This window comes from Python bivittatus, unplaced genomic scaffold, assembly GCF_059951505.1.
Source record: "Python bivittatus isolate LINGU-HERP-01145 unplaced genomic scaffold, Pbiv_v1 ctg000560_np1212, whole genome shotgun sequence".
Taxonomy (NCBI): domain Eukaryota; kingdom Metazoa; phylum Chordata; class Lepidosauria; order Squamata; family Pythonidae; genus Python; species Python bivittatus.
This window is the reverse complement of record NW_028277083.1, coordinates 4,583,321-4,597,851: the sequence shown is the minus strand read 5'-3', so window position 1 is coordinate 4,597,851 and position 14,531 is coordinate 4,583,321. Positions and strand designations below refer to the sequence as shown.

Sequence of the window (14,531 nt, the reverse complement as noted above, 5' to 3'; positions counted from 1 at the left end):
CTGGGTTTTTACACTGGGCCAAAGACCATTCATTTGTTGATCAGAGGAAGGTTCTCACTTACCCTATAGAAGTTGGAGACGGTCATAAAGGAGGAACCCCTTTTCTGCTTCTTGGTTCCCGTAGCTGAGGACAGCATTGAAAAGCAGGTGGTTCAGGGGAAAAGCACAAACACAGAGAGCAACAGAAGAATATTCAATGATTGGCCAACCTGCCAATTTCCGTTTGTTTCCAGTTCTTTCTGCAAATCTGTCCATATCAGTTTCTCTTCATTTCTCATTCTTCCATTCCCTTCGGCCCATTTCAAGGGAAGCTAATATTTATGCCTGTAACTCCTCCAAATATGCAGTACATACATATTTTTGTTTGCGGTTTTACTTGTAAACCATGTTCTCTTCTATCATGCCTTTCTGCATATCATTCTTATTAATTATGTATTTCCAGGCAGAGTTTTCTCATACAGCCATAATTTTTTAAATTGGCAAACTGTATTTTGCAAAAGCCAGAACAGCCGAGTTTCCAAAGAATATCTCGCATCTTGGTGGAAGCATGCAAAACTAAAGGATTTCACAATCAAAATGCAAACAAAATGAATTTCTCCCCTTACCTTTTAAAAATCACTAATGCAAACCTTTTAAGGTCGCAAAAACATTGCTAAGTTGACCGTTCCAGGCAATTCGGGTTAGGAGGTCTTGCAAAATATAAAACAAAACCACTGCATCGAGTCGTAACGATTTAGTAGCATTTTTAAAACGGATGAACCCCTCATGACGGTAGCAACTGGTAAGATTTAAAAGCTGGCAGAAGCCTGAGGTTTCTCTAAGTGGGTGGGTGGGTTGATTTTACGTAGCTGTTGGGACAAGTCTTTTTTGCGTGTGGATTTTTCTGAATCACGCCCTCTAACACAGCTGATGACGAGATGTCAGAGCAGTGTGATCAGAATGATACATCAATCCAACATCCCTGAAGCTCTCTGAGCAGAGAAATACAGACGTGACATTATGTCATGCCCCCATGGAAGCATTTTTATGTGACTTCCCCATCCACCCTCTTGGAGGGGGGGGGAATTTCTCCCTGTTTACACAGTGTATATGTGTGATATTTTTCGGTTACACTGACCACCAGGAGGCACCACATGACTGGTTTTGTCCTTATTGGGACTCCTCACGTGTAGGTAGCCGGATGTTAGTCTATGGGATTCAAAGCAGGTATTGAACTCTCAGACCTTCACACTTTAGAGCCTGGATAGTTCCTAAAGCGAATGCACCGTATATAGTTATCTAAAGAACGACGGGATTGCAGCGCAAGCAGCGAAGATCTATATACCTGCGGCCTCCTCTTCTTTGAAAAGAGTGCAGAGCAAGGCCATGGCAGACTTCTGAAACAAGCCCACCACCGTTTCATTCAGGGGGTCCTTGTTTTTCTCCAGCCAACCGGTGATATTGTAGCCCACCTGGATTGAAAAAAAGAAGAATTATAACCAGGCCCTGAGGAATCTATCGCTACAATCAATAGGACAGCTGTCCCATTATCCTTCACTAGTGGCAGAAGATAAGCAAGGAGGGGTTCACCTGAGCTTCATGGACCAAAATCTTCTATAATATTGGTGCAACTTCCAAGAAGACCCTGCCTCTGGCACAAACTGCTGTATTTCCCCCACAGGTGGAATTAAGATCCAGATGAGCTGTAGCCAGTTGCTCACCCACCCAGAGATTTTTGACCAGCCCTCTAGAATTCTGGTCAAGGTCAGACTGCAGCCGCCAATTCCTGTAGGCAGATACTGCTCTCCACGCCCTCCAAAAGCAAACTTCATCCACGCTTTGTACTCACCGTGCCAGCATAATGAACCAGGTCAAAGTGAGCTTCTGCCCCTTTGCCCTTGCCACCTTTGGGCTTCAGGAAATTAGGGGACTTGCCCAAATGATTATCATAAAGGGCCGCCTTGAAAGTAGCATCGGTCGCCTTGGGAAACACACATTGCTCTTCAAGGATGGAGAAGATACCCATGGGCTATTGAGCGAGAGCATAAGAGATGGTTAATTCATTAACTCTTATTTATGTATTACTATTTTTTAAACCACCTAATAGGGAAAGCTCTCTGGATGGTTTGCAATAAAACCACATGCGCTCTCACTCCACATAGGCCCTAATCCTCAATCAGAGGAAAATTTCAAAGATGGTAACAGTGCTTCAGATGTGCCGCCAAAGATAGATAGATAGATAGATAGATAGATAGATAGATAGATAGATAGATAGATAGATAGATAGATAGATCATAGATAGACAGACAGACAGACAGACAGATAAAAATAAATGCTTGGGACTCATATTAACCCAGAGCAAGATTAAAAAAACACAGCTATAGTAAGAAACCACTCAATGAAGCCTTCAATATATCTGTAAGATGTCAGGTTGCTTCAGTTGAGGATGGTTACCTTTTCCAGCAGCTCAATGCAAGCCTGGAGATCAAGACCGAAGTCAATGAAGACCCAATCGATGCCTTCTCGCTTGTATTCCTCTTGCTCCAGCACAAACATGTGGTGGTTGAAAAACTGTTGCAGCTTTTCATTGGTGAAGTTGATGCACAGCTGTTCAAAGCTGTTGAACTACAGGAGGGGTACGCAACAGGTTACTTACAACATGAAAGGCAGCCTTCTCATCTGAGACTGCTGCTCCTCTTTTGCTTTACTGAAAGGAGGTCCTGGGCAATATGGGTACCATATTTTTATAGACAATCCAAAGAGCAGATGACGGCAACCCAGTGCTTTATCTAAGGACATAATGCTGCATCAGGCCAAGGTCCACCTTAATCCAGCATTTTGTTTTTCTCAACGGTGACCCAGATGAAGGACCTCACAAGCAGGAGATGGAGACATACTCTGCCCCACCGTCATTCCTTTGCAACTGGTATTGGGAGGCATGGTGTCCCTCACCAGGAGATAACACTGAGTCTTGAGTTTAGCAGCCCTTGATAGAACTCATTCTCCAAAGCCAGTTTTTGGAGGCTGAGGGTGGGAAGGGAGTTTTGCCCTCTTGCTTTGTTGGGGGTGGGGGGGAATCTGCTTTCCCACCTTACCCCCAAAAGCCCAATGTAGACTGGAGCGCTGAGTAGTAGCAGAACTCTGGCTATTGATGGCAAGCTGGAAAATATGTAAGGTGGTGTTAACCTGAACAGAGTGGGTAGAACACTTATGTGCCTCATTCTACATGCCAAGGTTTTTTTGGGTGTCCCCAATTCTGAATCTTTTGCAACAAAAATAATTCATAGTTTTTTGGTACCTCAAAGATTTCAAAGCCAGCAATATCCAGGACGCCAATGAAGAACTGTCTCTGCATCTTGGTGTCCAGAGTTTTGTTGATCCTGACCACCAGCCACTTGAACATCTTGTCATAGACCGCTTTGCCCAAGGCACCAACAGAGTTTTGACATTGATCTAAATTTTGCCCCTTCTGCACAAACTCATTGCCCACTTTAACCCGGGGCCTGGTAATGCCCTTCTGAAGTTCCCCAGAGTTGAGACCCATAAGGTGGGCAACTTTGTCAGCCACTGCCAAAAGATTAAAATGGAGAAGTTGACATTATTATTTATTACTTCAATAGATCTCTATCCTGCCTTGCCCCTGGAAGCTCAATACTACATGACAAGCTTCTTATCCTCTAAGTTTTCTTCACAACTACAACCCTGGAAGATAGGTGGGGCTGAAAGAGATAGCTGGGCCAAAGTCACCCTCTTAAGCCTCTGTGATTTGAATCTGGGCTCTTTGGTTCTAGCCCAACACCTTAACCATCAGAAGACAAGAAGAACTTTGCCTACAGTAACACTGGAAATAACTTCTTCATGTATTTCTGCACAACAAAATGGCCAGAAATTCTATAAGTTCCTGAACATATGCATTGCAGAAGAGGCACTAAATGTCCTTCTGTTCAAAACTGATTCCCCTGGTTGAATTTTAATGGGATTTTGTCCCAGGTATTTAGGTAGGTAGGATTGTATTAAAAAGACTGTAGAAGACAAGCCCTAGGGCCATTTTCACTACCACACAGATTTGTTTTAATGCTACTTGCAACTGTCATATTGTCCTCCACCCAAAGTACCCTGAGAACTCTAACTCGGTGGAGGTCAGTGACTTTAGGAGATGCCTTTCTCCTCCCTAGAAGGAATCAGAGCTTCCTGTGAAGAGAGAGAAGCTATTAAAATACTAAATGCCAGAAAAAATATCTATATATGCTTTTTCTCCATCTTGAATTGGGCAGGAAATTATGTTTCTCCACTGCCTCTAACACCAAGCTCTTTTCTTTCTTTCTCTATGTGGAGTGCTCCAAGCAAACTGGGGGTGCTCCCCGGGGGAGCCAAAATCCCAGCTTCTCAGCAGCCAACGAGAATTGATGGAGGAATGAGAGGGACTATATGGAAGAGACAGGCCTTTAGGGGAAGAAGAAGAGCCCCTTCCCTTGAACCCAAGAGAGCTGAATGAAATGGCCAATGAGCCAGATTCAACCCAAGGACATATAGAAAGCAACCTTAAGGTGTTACATGCTTCCACGTTTTCCCCCACTCCATTACCCTCTGTGGTGTCCACTTCTGCCTGCTCCTCCCTTGGCTTCTGCTTGAACTTCATGTTGCCAAAGTGCATAATGCCCCCGGTAAGCTTGTATACACCGGTCTTCTCCTCTCCAGTGAAGCCCAGGACATCAAAGGCCACCTGGCAGACAGAGAGGTATGACACACTGGGATTTAGAGGGGTTTGCCTGCTCATATTACTTTCTAATCAAAAAGAAAGTCTGCAAAACCAGCAGCCAAAGCAAAGAAAACCAAAGTGATGAAAAACCAGGATAATTGTCCCCAAAGCTCTCACAACCAGCTGTACGGAAAGGAAAAGCATTCTAAGATTTCAACTAAGGTTGGAGTCACATGGGGAATGAGACGTGGATGACGACGTTATCATGCAAATGGCGCAACTGATCTTCTTGCATCAAAGGTCATGACATCAGTACATAATCACACTATTGGCATAATGATGTCTTCACACCATGAGGTTTATCTGCTTTTGCCTGGTGAGCCATGCGCATCCAGACACTGTACACTGTAAGTTATGGTTTATGGTTTGGTGCTATGCATGAACATGAGCAACTGTGGCTTATTCCACAAACCATGAGTAAATAAACTATGGCTTAGCACAATCTAGGAATCCCAGGTATATGAGATGTGGTTTGTCCCTGAGGGCAGGATTTTTCTTTCTTAATTACCATAGAAGACAAGTGGAAAAGAGTACCAGGTTGCGGAAATCTAAGTTACAGCCACAACCACAGTGGAAGACTCTCAAGCTCTTCACAGTCATCTATACCAAAAATCAAGATTCCCACAGAGTCTTCTTTAGCCAGATTTATTGAGAGAGAAAAGGGATTAGGCTACAGAAATCATAGCAACTGGACACATTTTCTTTAGCACCCAATTTATCTGTAAAATCATGAGAGATGAGATTCCTGGATCTTTGTATTGTCGAAGGCTTTCACGGCCAGCATACGATGGCTGGTGTGGGTCTTCCGGGCTGTGTGGCCGTGTTCTTGAAGTTTTGTTTCCTAACATTTCACCAGCACCTGTGACCGGCATCTTCAGAGTGCAGGAGCACAGACAGGAGCAGCTCTGCACTCTGAAGATGCCGGTCACAGGTGCTGGCGAAATGTTAGGAAACAAAACTTCAAGAACATGGCCACACAGCCCGGAAGACCCACACCAGCCTTCCTGGATCTTCTTTCTGACCACTCACTGATATAGTGGGGAGGTAGCTTCCCGTTTTCCTGCTAAAGGAAAAATGGGCAGACGTTCTGCACTTGTCACGTTTTGCAAGCCACTACCCTGCTTCCAGGGTCCGAAAAGCCCATTTACAGCTAGGCCAAGAAAATAGAACCACATTGTCCGTGAATTATAAGAATCAAAGTCCAGTGCATCTGGTGGGAGCCATACTGGGAAAAGCTGGTTACATGATTTAAAGCTTAGCCCACAACACCATTTTGACTATTTTTTTTCCATTTCCAAGATGCCATAGGCACTACCTTTGTAGACTTACATCTGTGAGAAGCAATTCTTCTCCATCATCCATGTTATCTACCACAGTGACCCCTTGGCTTAGCCATTGGTATTCCTTGGGATCCGGTACACACAGCAAGCTCTCTGTGACAACAAAAGACGTATTAGAATGTGACAATTCTGTGTGTTGGTATGCATAGACAGCCACGGAGATGGCCTTGAAGGGAATATTCAGAAGCTGGTACAGAAACAACAAGAATTCTTGAAGTCCTGAGACAGGAGATAGTATTAAGAAGAGGCTCAGGTTGGCTCCTCCCTGACTCAATGGGGTACGCCACCCAGAGTCATAGTGCCTGGTTTGGGTGACCTTATTAATCTTTAAATAAATAAATAAATAAATAAATAAATAAATAAGAGGGAAGAAGGATAAACATTTGCAGACTTGCAAGATTCTATTACTATAGGCTACCTCAATTAAGTAAAGCAGTATTTCTCACCCTTGGCAATTGAAGATGTGTGGACTTCAACTCCTAGAATTCCCCAGCCAGCATGGCTGGCTGGGGAATTCTGGGAGTTGAAGTCCACACACCTTCAAGCTGCCAAGGTTGAGGAACACTGAAGTATAGTTATATTCTTCCTGTGGAGTCAGTTTCTTGATCTGGTCTACTTGTAGGGCTAACATCATGGTGTGCAGGAGACAACTACTTTGTATTAAAGACTTAATATTTTAAACTATGTCCTTCATGGTTCTCCTCTTTAGATCACAAAATGTGGGTTGGCCACTGTGGTTGGATTTGGGGGCACATCCTGATGAAAGGACTGTATAAGAGAAACTGTGAACTTTTTGTGATAATCAATGTTCTACTACCACCTCTTCCTATCTCCCTGTTGCCCTCTCTATATGCAGTTTAGATTCCTTGGATTTTCCAGATGAACTTTGGAGTTGAACCTGCCATCTCTTGGATCATTCCTGAAATAGAGTTTTGTCTTTCTGGACTATCTAAAAAAAGTAAGTTTTCATGCTTCCGTTCTCTAAGCAGAAAGTCTGCAGTTTGCTATGCACCTATGTTACTACAGTTAAGGATTTACAACTGCAATAAATACCTTGGTATCCGAGGTTGTAAGTATGTGTATAATTGGCAACACAGAACAGCCTAAGTCTGTCTGTTTTGCTGTCCATTGTCTGGGTGATTACTGGGGGGATCTACACCATGTTTTCTATCCTGGATTAAAATTTTCTCATGCAATCAAAGGTTGTATGCAAGTATTCCAAAAGGGAGCGTTATATTAAGCAACAGGAATCTCTCTCTCTCTCTCTCTCTCTCTCACACACACACACACACACACACACGGAAAATGCCATACCAACAAGATCATGCTTCTTGTTGGACAAGAGTTGGTAGAAGATGTGATAGCCCCTTTCAGCAGGTTGTTGGGAGATGACCCTAGACTTCTCCAGGAGATCTAGAACAGAAAGAAAAGACTGGCATTGCAGAGAACATAAGCATTAGCAAAGGATAAAAAATTGTCCTATATTTTTCAGGACTAGCTCCCAGTCTAACGGAAGGCAGTTTCTTTTAGAAATCCTTCAGGAGAAGAAAATGTCAATGAAGTTCTCTTGGGTGGAATGTGGCATTCTTGTACTTACTTACAGTAGAGTCTCGCTTATCCAACATAAACGGGCTGGCAGAACGTCGGATAAGCGAAAATGTCAGATAATAGGGAGGAATTAAGAAAAAGCCTATTAATTACGTTATAATTTTACAAATTAAGCACCTAAACATCACATTTTACAACAAATCAACAGAAAAAAACCCAATTCAATAACTTACGTTAACACGCACGTAAACACTGCACAGTAACACACAGTAAACCGATCCGCATACAATAACAACCTGCACTGAGCGACCATTAGGAAAGGCGAGACACGACCGACACATGAGTCATAGGCTAGACGCGCGCGCCTGCTGCACCTGTCGCAATCGATTTTTGCGTTGCGGCGCCGCAGCGTCAGGAGCAACAAGAAAGAGTACATTCACGCTCGCAAACAAGCGGCACACGTTTCTCGTCGCCGATTTATGCGTGTTGTGGTTTTTTTTAGGGGCGTTGGATAAGACGGAATGTCGGATAAGCGAAGGTCGGTTAAACGAGACTCTACGGTAATTACAAAGTAGGCAAGGGCTTAAGAGCCAGGACCTGGACTAGGAGCAGAAACCTGAGTTCTGGTTCTGCCTTAGGTATGAAGGCAGTTGGGACACTTTGGGCCAGTGTCTCCCTCTCAGTCCTAGGAAGAAGGCAATGGCAAGCCACCTCGGAAAACCTTGCCAAGAAAACGGTGTGGGCTTGTCCATGTAGAAGCCAGGAATCTAGAACAGAGAAACACTGCTCTAGAGTGATTTGAAGTCACCAAAATATAAAAAAAAAAACTAAGAGAAGGTTTCTTAGCAGGAGGTTCTCCTCTTACCACCAAGGGGGAATCATGTCCTTCAGGATTTGTTGGAGAACTTCTTCCTCTAAAGAAATTTGGAGAAATTCTCCTGCCAGTTTCTCTGAACAGAAATTTGGCCATCTGTGTCCAGCAATTATAGTATATATTCTAAAAACAGCTGTACCATGGTACTGCATGCTAAATCAAAATTTAAATTCGTAAATGCAGGAAATCCAGATTGTATACCCAGAAAAGTCAAGCACACCAGCCTGAAAATGCAGCAGATCTACAGACTGCCTTCCATTGCCCCTCATTTATTTCACTTTTTAAAAATTAGGGTTACTATCCATTGAAAGAAAAGAAAATACTGAAATTAGTTTTCATTTATTTGTCAATGTATTGGTTTCTGAAATCTGGAATAATTTTCATTGGAGATAGATACATAGACAGATAGCAGATAGACAGACTAAAATGATTGATACATGCCAGCTAAAATGGATATAGAGGCTGAGAATTGGGAATTTGTCATTAGAGAAATTAGATACTTACAGCTCTCAATATCAGCACCAGCCAGTTTTCCTGTGCTGCCAAAGTGAATTCGTATGAATTTACCCTGAATAAGAACAATTAGAGAGAGTCCCATTATTCCCAACCACAATAGCTTCAAACAAAGATATGGTCTTGATTTAATGTGTTGTGTGAACCAGCCAGCCATGTTTTATTCAATCATTTGGGGTTAATTAAAAACAAACAAACAAACAGAATAAATAGCAAGTGATTCTCATATGTATGTGCAAATCAATTGTCCATCTAGCAAGGTCATCCAGACAAGAAGCACACCCAGAAGAACCAGCTCTACTTTATTGTAAGGTGACATTAACAGAATCTTGCAAGTCCGAAAGTGCATTTTCCCTCATCCCTTTTACAGCCCAAGAAACTACGGAGGGTCTCTTCTGAGATGTTTGCCACGCCCCTTTTCCTTCTGCAGGCTCAGCTGACTCTTATCAGACTGTGGGGTAATCTGGCTCTTCCTCCTGTCTCCCAAGGTCATTCCCACATGACATTACATCAGTGGAATAAGAGGGAAAAGGGTATTGAATGGGACAGAGCACTGTTTCAGAATCAAATACTTACAAAGCGAGAGGAATTATTGTTCCGGGTCGTTTTGGCATTTCCAAAAGCTTCTAGAACAGGATTGGCCTGGATGATTTGATCTTCCAGAGATCCCTGCCCAAAAGCAAAGACCATCACCATCAACATCTCTTCACGAAGAAACATTTTGGAACAGTTAAGGACGATGCATTGTTTTTCAGGACCGCTTTATTATGGTCCATGGTTTCAACTACTACCGGACCATGGACCTCAGTTTAATTTACCTTCCCATCAGCAGAGGCTTTGCCAGTACTTCCAATGTTGGCAAAATACTGGATGACTTTCTTCGTGTTTTCAGTCTTGCCAGCTCCGGATTCTCCGCTACAGGTAAAGGAAGAGGTCTTTATCAGGACTGTAGAGTTAAAAGGAACCTAGAACCATTTCTTCCAACTCTTTGCCACAAGAGGTATTGCAACTGAAATCCACCAAGCATACAGTTCCAAGACTGATATAGTAATTTTTGTTCTGTTCCTTATGATTCAAAAGGCAGGCAAGATCAGTTTCTTCAGGCCTAGACACTTTTCCCTCCCACCAAAAAAAAAAACAAAAAACAAAAGTCAATGTCCTCATAGTTTTAAATTCCTCAGCAAAAAGGTAAAGTGAATTTAAAAGAATCCAGTGGAATGCTGGACTCGAAATAGGAAGATTCAGGATCAGACACACGCACGCACGCCCACACACACACAAACTTCCAAATTCTGGAGTTTATTGGGAGAATTGGGGCCAGTCAAGACTTTCATCTCTGTCTACCTCACAGGATTGTTGTTGGGAGGATAAGGGAAACTTCTAATGATTCCACCTTGAACTCACAGATCAGAAACAAATGTGGGATATAAATGTATGGGGCCCATAGGTTAATAGGCTGTGGCTCAGCCACCTGAAAAATGGTACAGAATGGCCTCAAGGTGGGGCATTTACTCCCTAAATAAATTTGTAGTAGCCCTTTCTTACTGGCCGAGAAAAACTGTCTTCTGGAAAGATTTCTTAATGCCCAATAAATTTTCTCATTAGCATCTGTTGCCAGGAAATGGGCTTTAAAGCTGTACCTTTTTATTAATTTGGTTGTTTATTCATATGATATACTTTTATTTTTCTTTGTATAGTGTGTAGACTCATCTTGGAGCTTCAAGACCCAAGCCATTTTATTAATAATAAATAGGGAATAGCAGGGAATAAATAGAAAGAAAATATGGCCACTTACGTGATCAGCATAGACTGGTTTTCACGTTCTATGGAGGAACAGAGAAAGAGAGCACTGGATCATCAGCATTTTCTAAATCCCATGGAATTGATCAATGGCCCCATTCCCCAAGTAAACTCTTGGGGGCAGCAACCAGGGGGTTAGGACTGGGCAATGCCGAGCCCCAAGGTGGTCACCCCATTATTTTTATCTCTCTCCCTTCTTTGGTTTATCTTGCCCAGCAGGTGGCTGGCAAAGGAATAGATCGTTCTTTCCAGTTACATAATGTGATTCATTATATAGGGATTTTGAAATTAAGCCAAGGACTGCATGGGCCATAGGCCTGCAGGTTGCTGACCCTTGCTTGATTATAAAATTCAGGCTGGCATCCTTGGCTTTGTGTAAACTGGAAAAAGGGACAAAGGGTGGTCCTTTGAGGACCTTCTCAGCACTCACCCATAAGCATGTCATGATAGGCATTGTCAGAGATGGAGAAGAGGTGAGGAGGCATCTCTGTACGCTTCCTGCCCTTGTACATCTGGGCCACACGTGCCCCATAGATGGGTAGCCACTTGTAAGGGTTGATGGTGACACAGAAGAGGCCAGAATACGTCTGAAGGAGAATAAGGCAGACAAGATCAGCCTCCGGTCATGTACTGCATTGCAATATGTTTCATATTTTGATCTTTGACCAAACTACAATCCAATTTAAGTAAGGCACTGCTCAGTTTAGACCAGGGTGATGAGTTTAATTTTTCCAATTAAAATCAAAACAAAATCGCTTTCTTCATCATAGGAATTTCCTTTCATTCCCAAAGGGTTAAAGTTACTTTGGGGTAAAGAGGGGATAATGTATGAATGTTGTCAATCAAAATTTTAAAGACAACCATTCAGCATCTGGAGCCAAAAAGACAAGTCTGTGAGAATGAAAAGATATTCTGTCATTTGGAGCAAACCAACTTTCCAGCTAATTTGATTATTTTATTTTCTGGAAAATCTCCTTGTAAGGAACAACATCCCATGTAAACAGATACTGCGGGGTCTTAGAATCATTGGATGTTGTCCTTTCACCAGTGCTGAAATTGGTAAAATTAGTTTCATCTGCCAATACAGTACCATTTACTTCTGCACAGAACTGATAGGGGGAGGGTGGTGCCATCTTATTCTCTACTACAAGCAGCAAAATGATTTGCATTTTGTGGATCAATGGAGTAGGGATCCTCCTTCATCTCCCAAATATCTGGCCTCCAGGAATGAAAGATGGTCCTATCACCTCTAAGATGTCTCCAGACAACCCAAATGCTTCCACCCATCTTCTCACTTACATAGATCCTCATCATAATGTAACGCTGCCGGAGATTATCCAAGACACTGGCTTCATTCAAGAAAGTCATGTTGGCCATATCATTGACCTGGTAGAACTTAGGTGGGTTCATTTGCTGGACATCATCCTTCTTTATGGTGACTGTCTGTGAGGGCAAAAGACAGTTGTGAGCCACCCAGAGTAATTTTGGAGTCAGGCAGCACTTAAATGAAATAAATGACATTAAATTCACAGATATGGAAAATCATGTAAAGCTCTGGTTCATTTGCCTGTCCTGAAGACATGAAATGGTGGGTTTAAATTACAAGGAGTTGATTCTGCTTGGACATCAGGAAGAACTCCCTAACAATAAGGGACCAGACTGCCTTGAATGATGGGAAGCTCTCCTTCTCTACAGATGCCTAAACAGAGCCTGGAAGACTATCTGTCGAGGATGCTGTAATAGTGGATTTGTGCACTGGACAAGAGGTTGGACTAGACATCTCTGAGACCCTTCTAACCATTATACTGTATACTATGATGGTTTATAAGTGGAAACTTCAGCCATTCAGTCACTAAGTGCAACATTCAAAATAGGTTCTACCTGATCTTCCCTGCAAGTTTTGTCCCCTTAGTTTGAACAACCCAGCCCCTAACTTAAGAAACATAAGAAGTCCAAGTGAAGTCCTTGGAGTTGTTCCCATTCTATCAAATCACCTGATTGGTCACCGTCTTCACCGTGACGTGGGTATCAGTTTCTGATTGGATCTCTCCAGCCAAGAAGCCTTCCTTCTCATCCTTCACCCAACATGACTTCTTGATGTCATAAGGTTTACTGATGGCTTCAATCTTCTCCTTCTCAGTGGGAGCCAAAAAGGGCATTGGATCCACATCATCTCCACATTCTCCTTTGTACCCACCAGGCATTTTGGCTTGGATTTAGGCACAGGATGGATCCAGAAAGGAAGAAAAGACAGGGAAGAGTGCAATCCACAAAGTTCCTGGAAGAGAATGGGAAACTGTCTTAAGGTATCCATCCATCCATCCATCCATCCATCCATCCATCCATCCCAGCTCCATCTGTCATCCCTCTTGTCCTGTTCCCATGCCACAGTTCCAACAAGGAGTACCTACTGGAGAAACAAGACCAAAAGTTGCCTTTGATATAAAAGACTGGCTGGTTTCTTTTATACCATCTGATGAGCTTTGAGCTATCACTTTCTCCTGATAAGTGCCAGGGACTTTGTCAACAGAAAGCTGATTGGACCAAGAACATGTCCCTCAGGAGAGATCACATAATGCTACAACTTCTTGAGAGTTTCTCCTTCCTGTCCTTCTCCTTTTAGGGCATCTTGCAAGCCTCTCTTTGCCACTCAAGGGACTGGAGAAGTCTGAAATAGAATCTTCTGCCTTGCAGATTTCTCTTCTCAAGGCACTGCTTCAGTTGTTACTTCAGTGTAAGACACACTTCCAATTAATGCACACAACCCATTTCCCCTGTGTCTAGTCCAACTTGGTGGAATCCAGGAATAGCTTTAATGCCAAATGCATGAGCTGGGTTTTTTTTTTTTTTGCCAAACTCAACTGGGAATCATCTCCTATAATGCAACACAGGACAGTGATTTGACATGATTTGTATGTATCTTGATCATTGTTGAACTCTTATGCTGGTTTGCTCAAAAGTAGGCACCGCTGTGCTTCCTTCCTTCCCCACGGGTCTGTCAAAAATTTAACTCTCTTAATCACTAATAAGCAGGTGGTTGCAGTAGTAAAAAACCCCAGAACACAACTTTGTGGCAGTAAGAGTGAGATCATCCCAACTGCTTTGCAGTTGTCTGTCTTCTTATTTTCAGCTGGGATCTCCTTGCCTCCCACCCACCCGAGGCCTTGTTAGAACTAAAAATGGCGCTTGAGGCTGGTGCACTGGTTTACAGTGTGCCAACTTCCCATATGTGTATTTATTTAAAAGAACACAATATCCTAGAAGTGTAGGGTTTGATGGGGCCACCAGGATCATGTAGTCCAACCCTCTGCCACATGCAGGAAAATTCCTCCAGGAGACGTGATTGTCCATGATGGTAGCAAAAAATCAGAAGTCTGGTAGCACCTTTACTAACATATGTGATTAAAAGGCAGAAGCTGTTGTGAGCTGCAGTATATTTCCTCAGATGCTACAGTTCTATGCCTTTTAAACAGATTTGTTAGTCAGAAAAGGTGCCACATGACTGATTTTTTGCTACCGTAGACTAACATCCTCCTCCTATAATATCCATCATTACCATCATCATCATCTGCTAGGACAGACCCTGGTGGGCATCAAGTGAGATATCCCAGGATGGTTGGTGCCCAAAGATGTCAGCTTTTGTAACAGTCTTGTCCAGTCTCTCCAGCATCCAGAGTTTCAAGGCAATTCCCCAAATTGCCCAGTTCCCCAAATGTCA

The 14,531-nt window shown here is 42.9% G+C and overlaps 1 protein-coding gene across 1 annotated transcript in view; it reads right to left on the bottom strand.

Annotated features, from left to right (window-relative positions):
• MYH16 (myosin heavy chain 16) overlaps window positions 1-13,017 on the bottom strand; it is a 36,813-nt gene extending 23,796 nt beyond the window's left edge. The window contains exons 1-15 of the mRNA XM_088147767.1: window positions 12,808-13,017; window positions 12,113-12,256; window positions 11,244-11,400; window positions 10,809-10,836; window positions 9,832-9,928; window positions 9,590-9,715; window positions 9,005-9,068; window positions 7,393-7,491; window positions 6,068-6,171; window positions 4,564-4,702; window positions 3,278-3,546; window positions 2,434-2,604; window positions 1,829-2,008; window positions 1,325-1,451; window positions 63-124 (exon numbers count right to left, since the gene is read on the bottom strand). Of these exons, the coding sequence (XP_088003893.1) occupies window positions 63-124; window positions 1,325-1,451; window positions 1,829-2,008; window positions 2,434-2,604; window positions 3,278-3,546; window positions 4,564-4,702; window positions 6,068-6,171; window positions 7,393-7,491; window positions 9,005-9,068; window positions 9,590-9,715; window positions 9,832-9,928; window positions 10,809-10,836; window positions 11,244-11,400; window positions 12,113-12,256; window positions 12,808-13,017 (1,977 nt within the window). The remainder of the gene's footprint in view (window positions 1-62; window positions 125-1,324; window positions 1,452-1,828; window positions 2,009-2,433; window positions 2,605-3,277; window positions 3,547-4,563; window positions 4,703-6,067; window positions 6,172-7,392; window positions 7,492-9,004; window positions 9,069-9,589; window positions 9,716-9,831; window positions 9,929-10,808; window positions 10,837-11,243; window positions 11,401-12,112; window positions 12,257-12,807) is intronic.
• Between the last annotated feature and the right edge of the window lie 1,514 nt (window positions 13,018-14,531).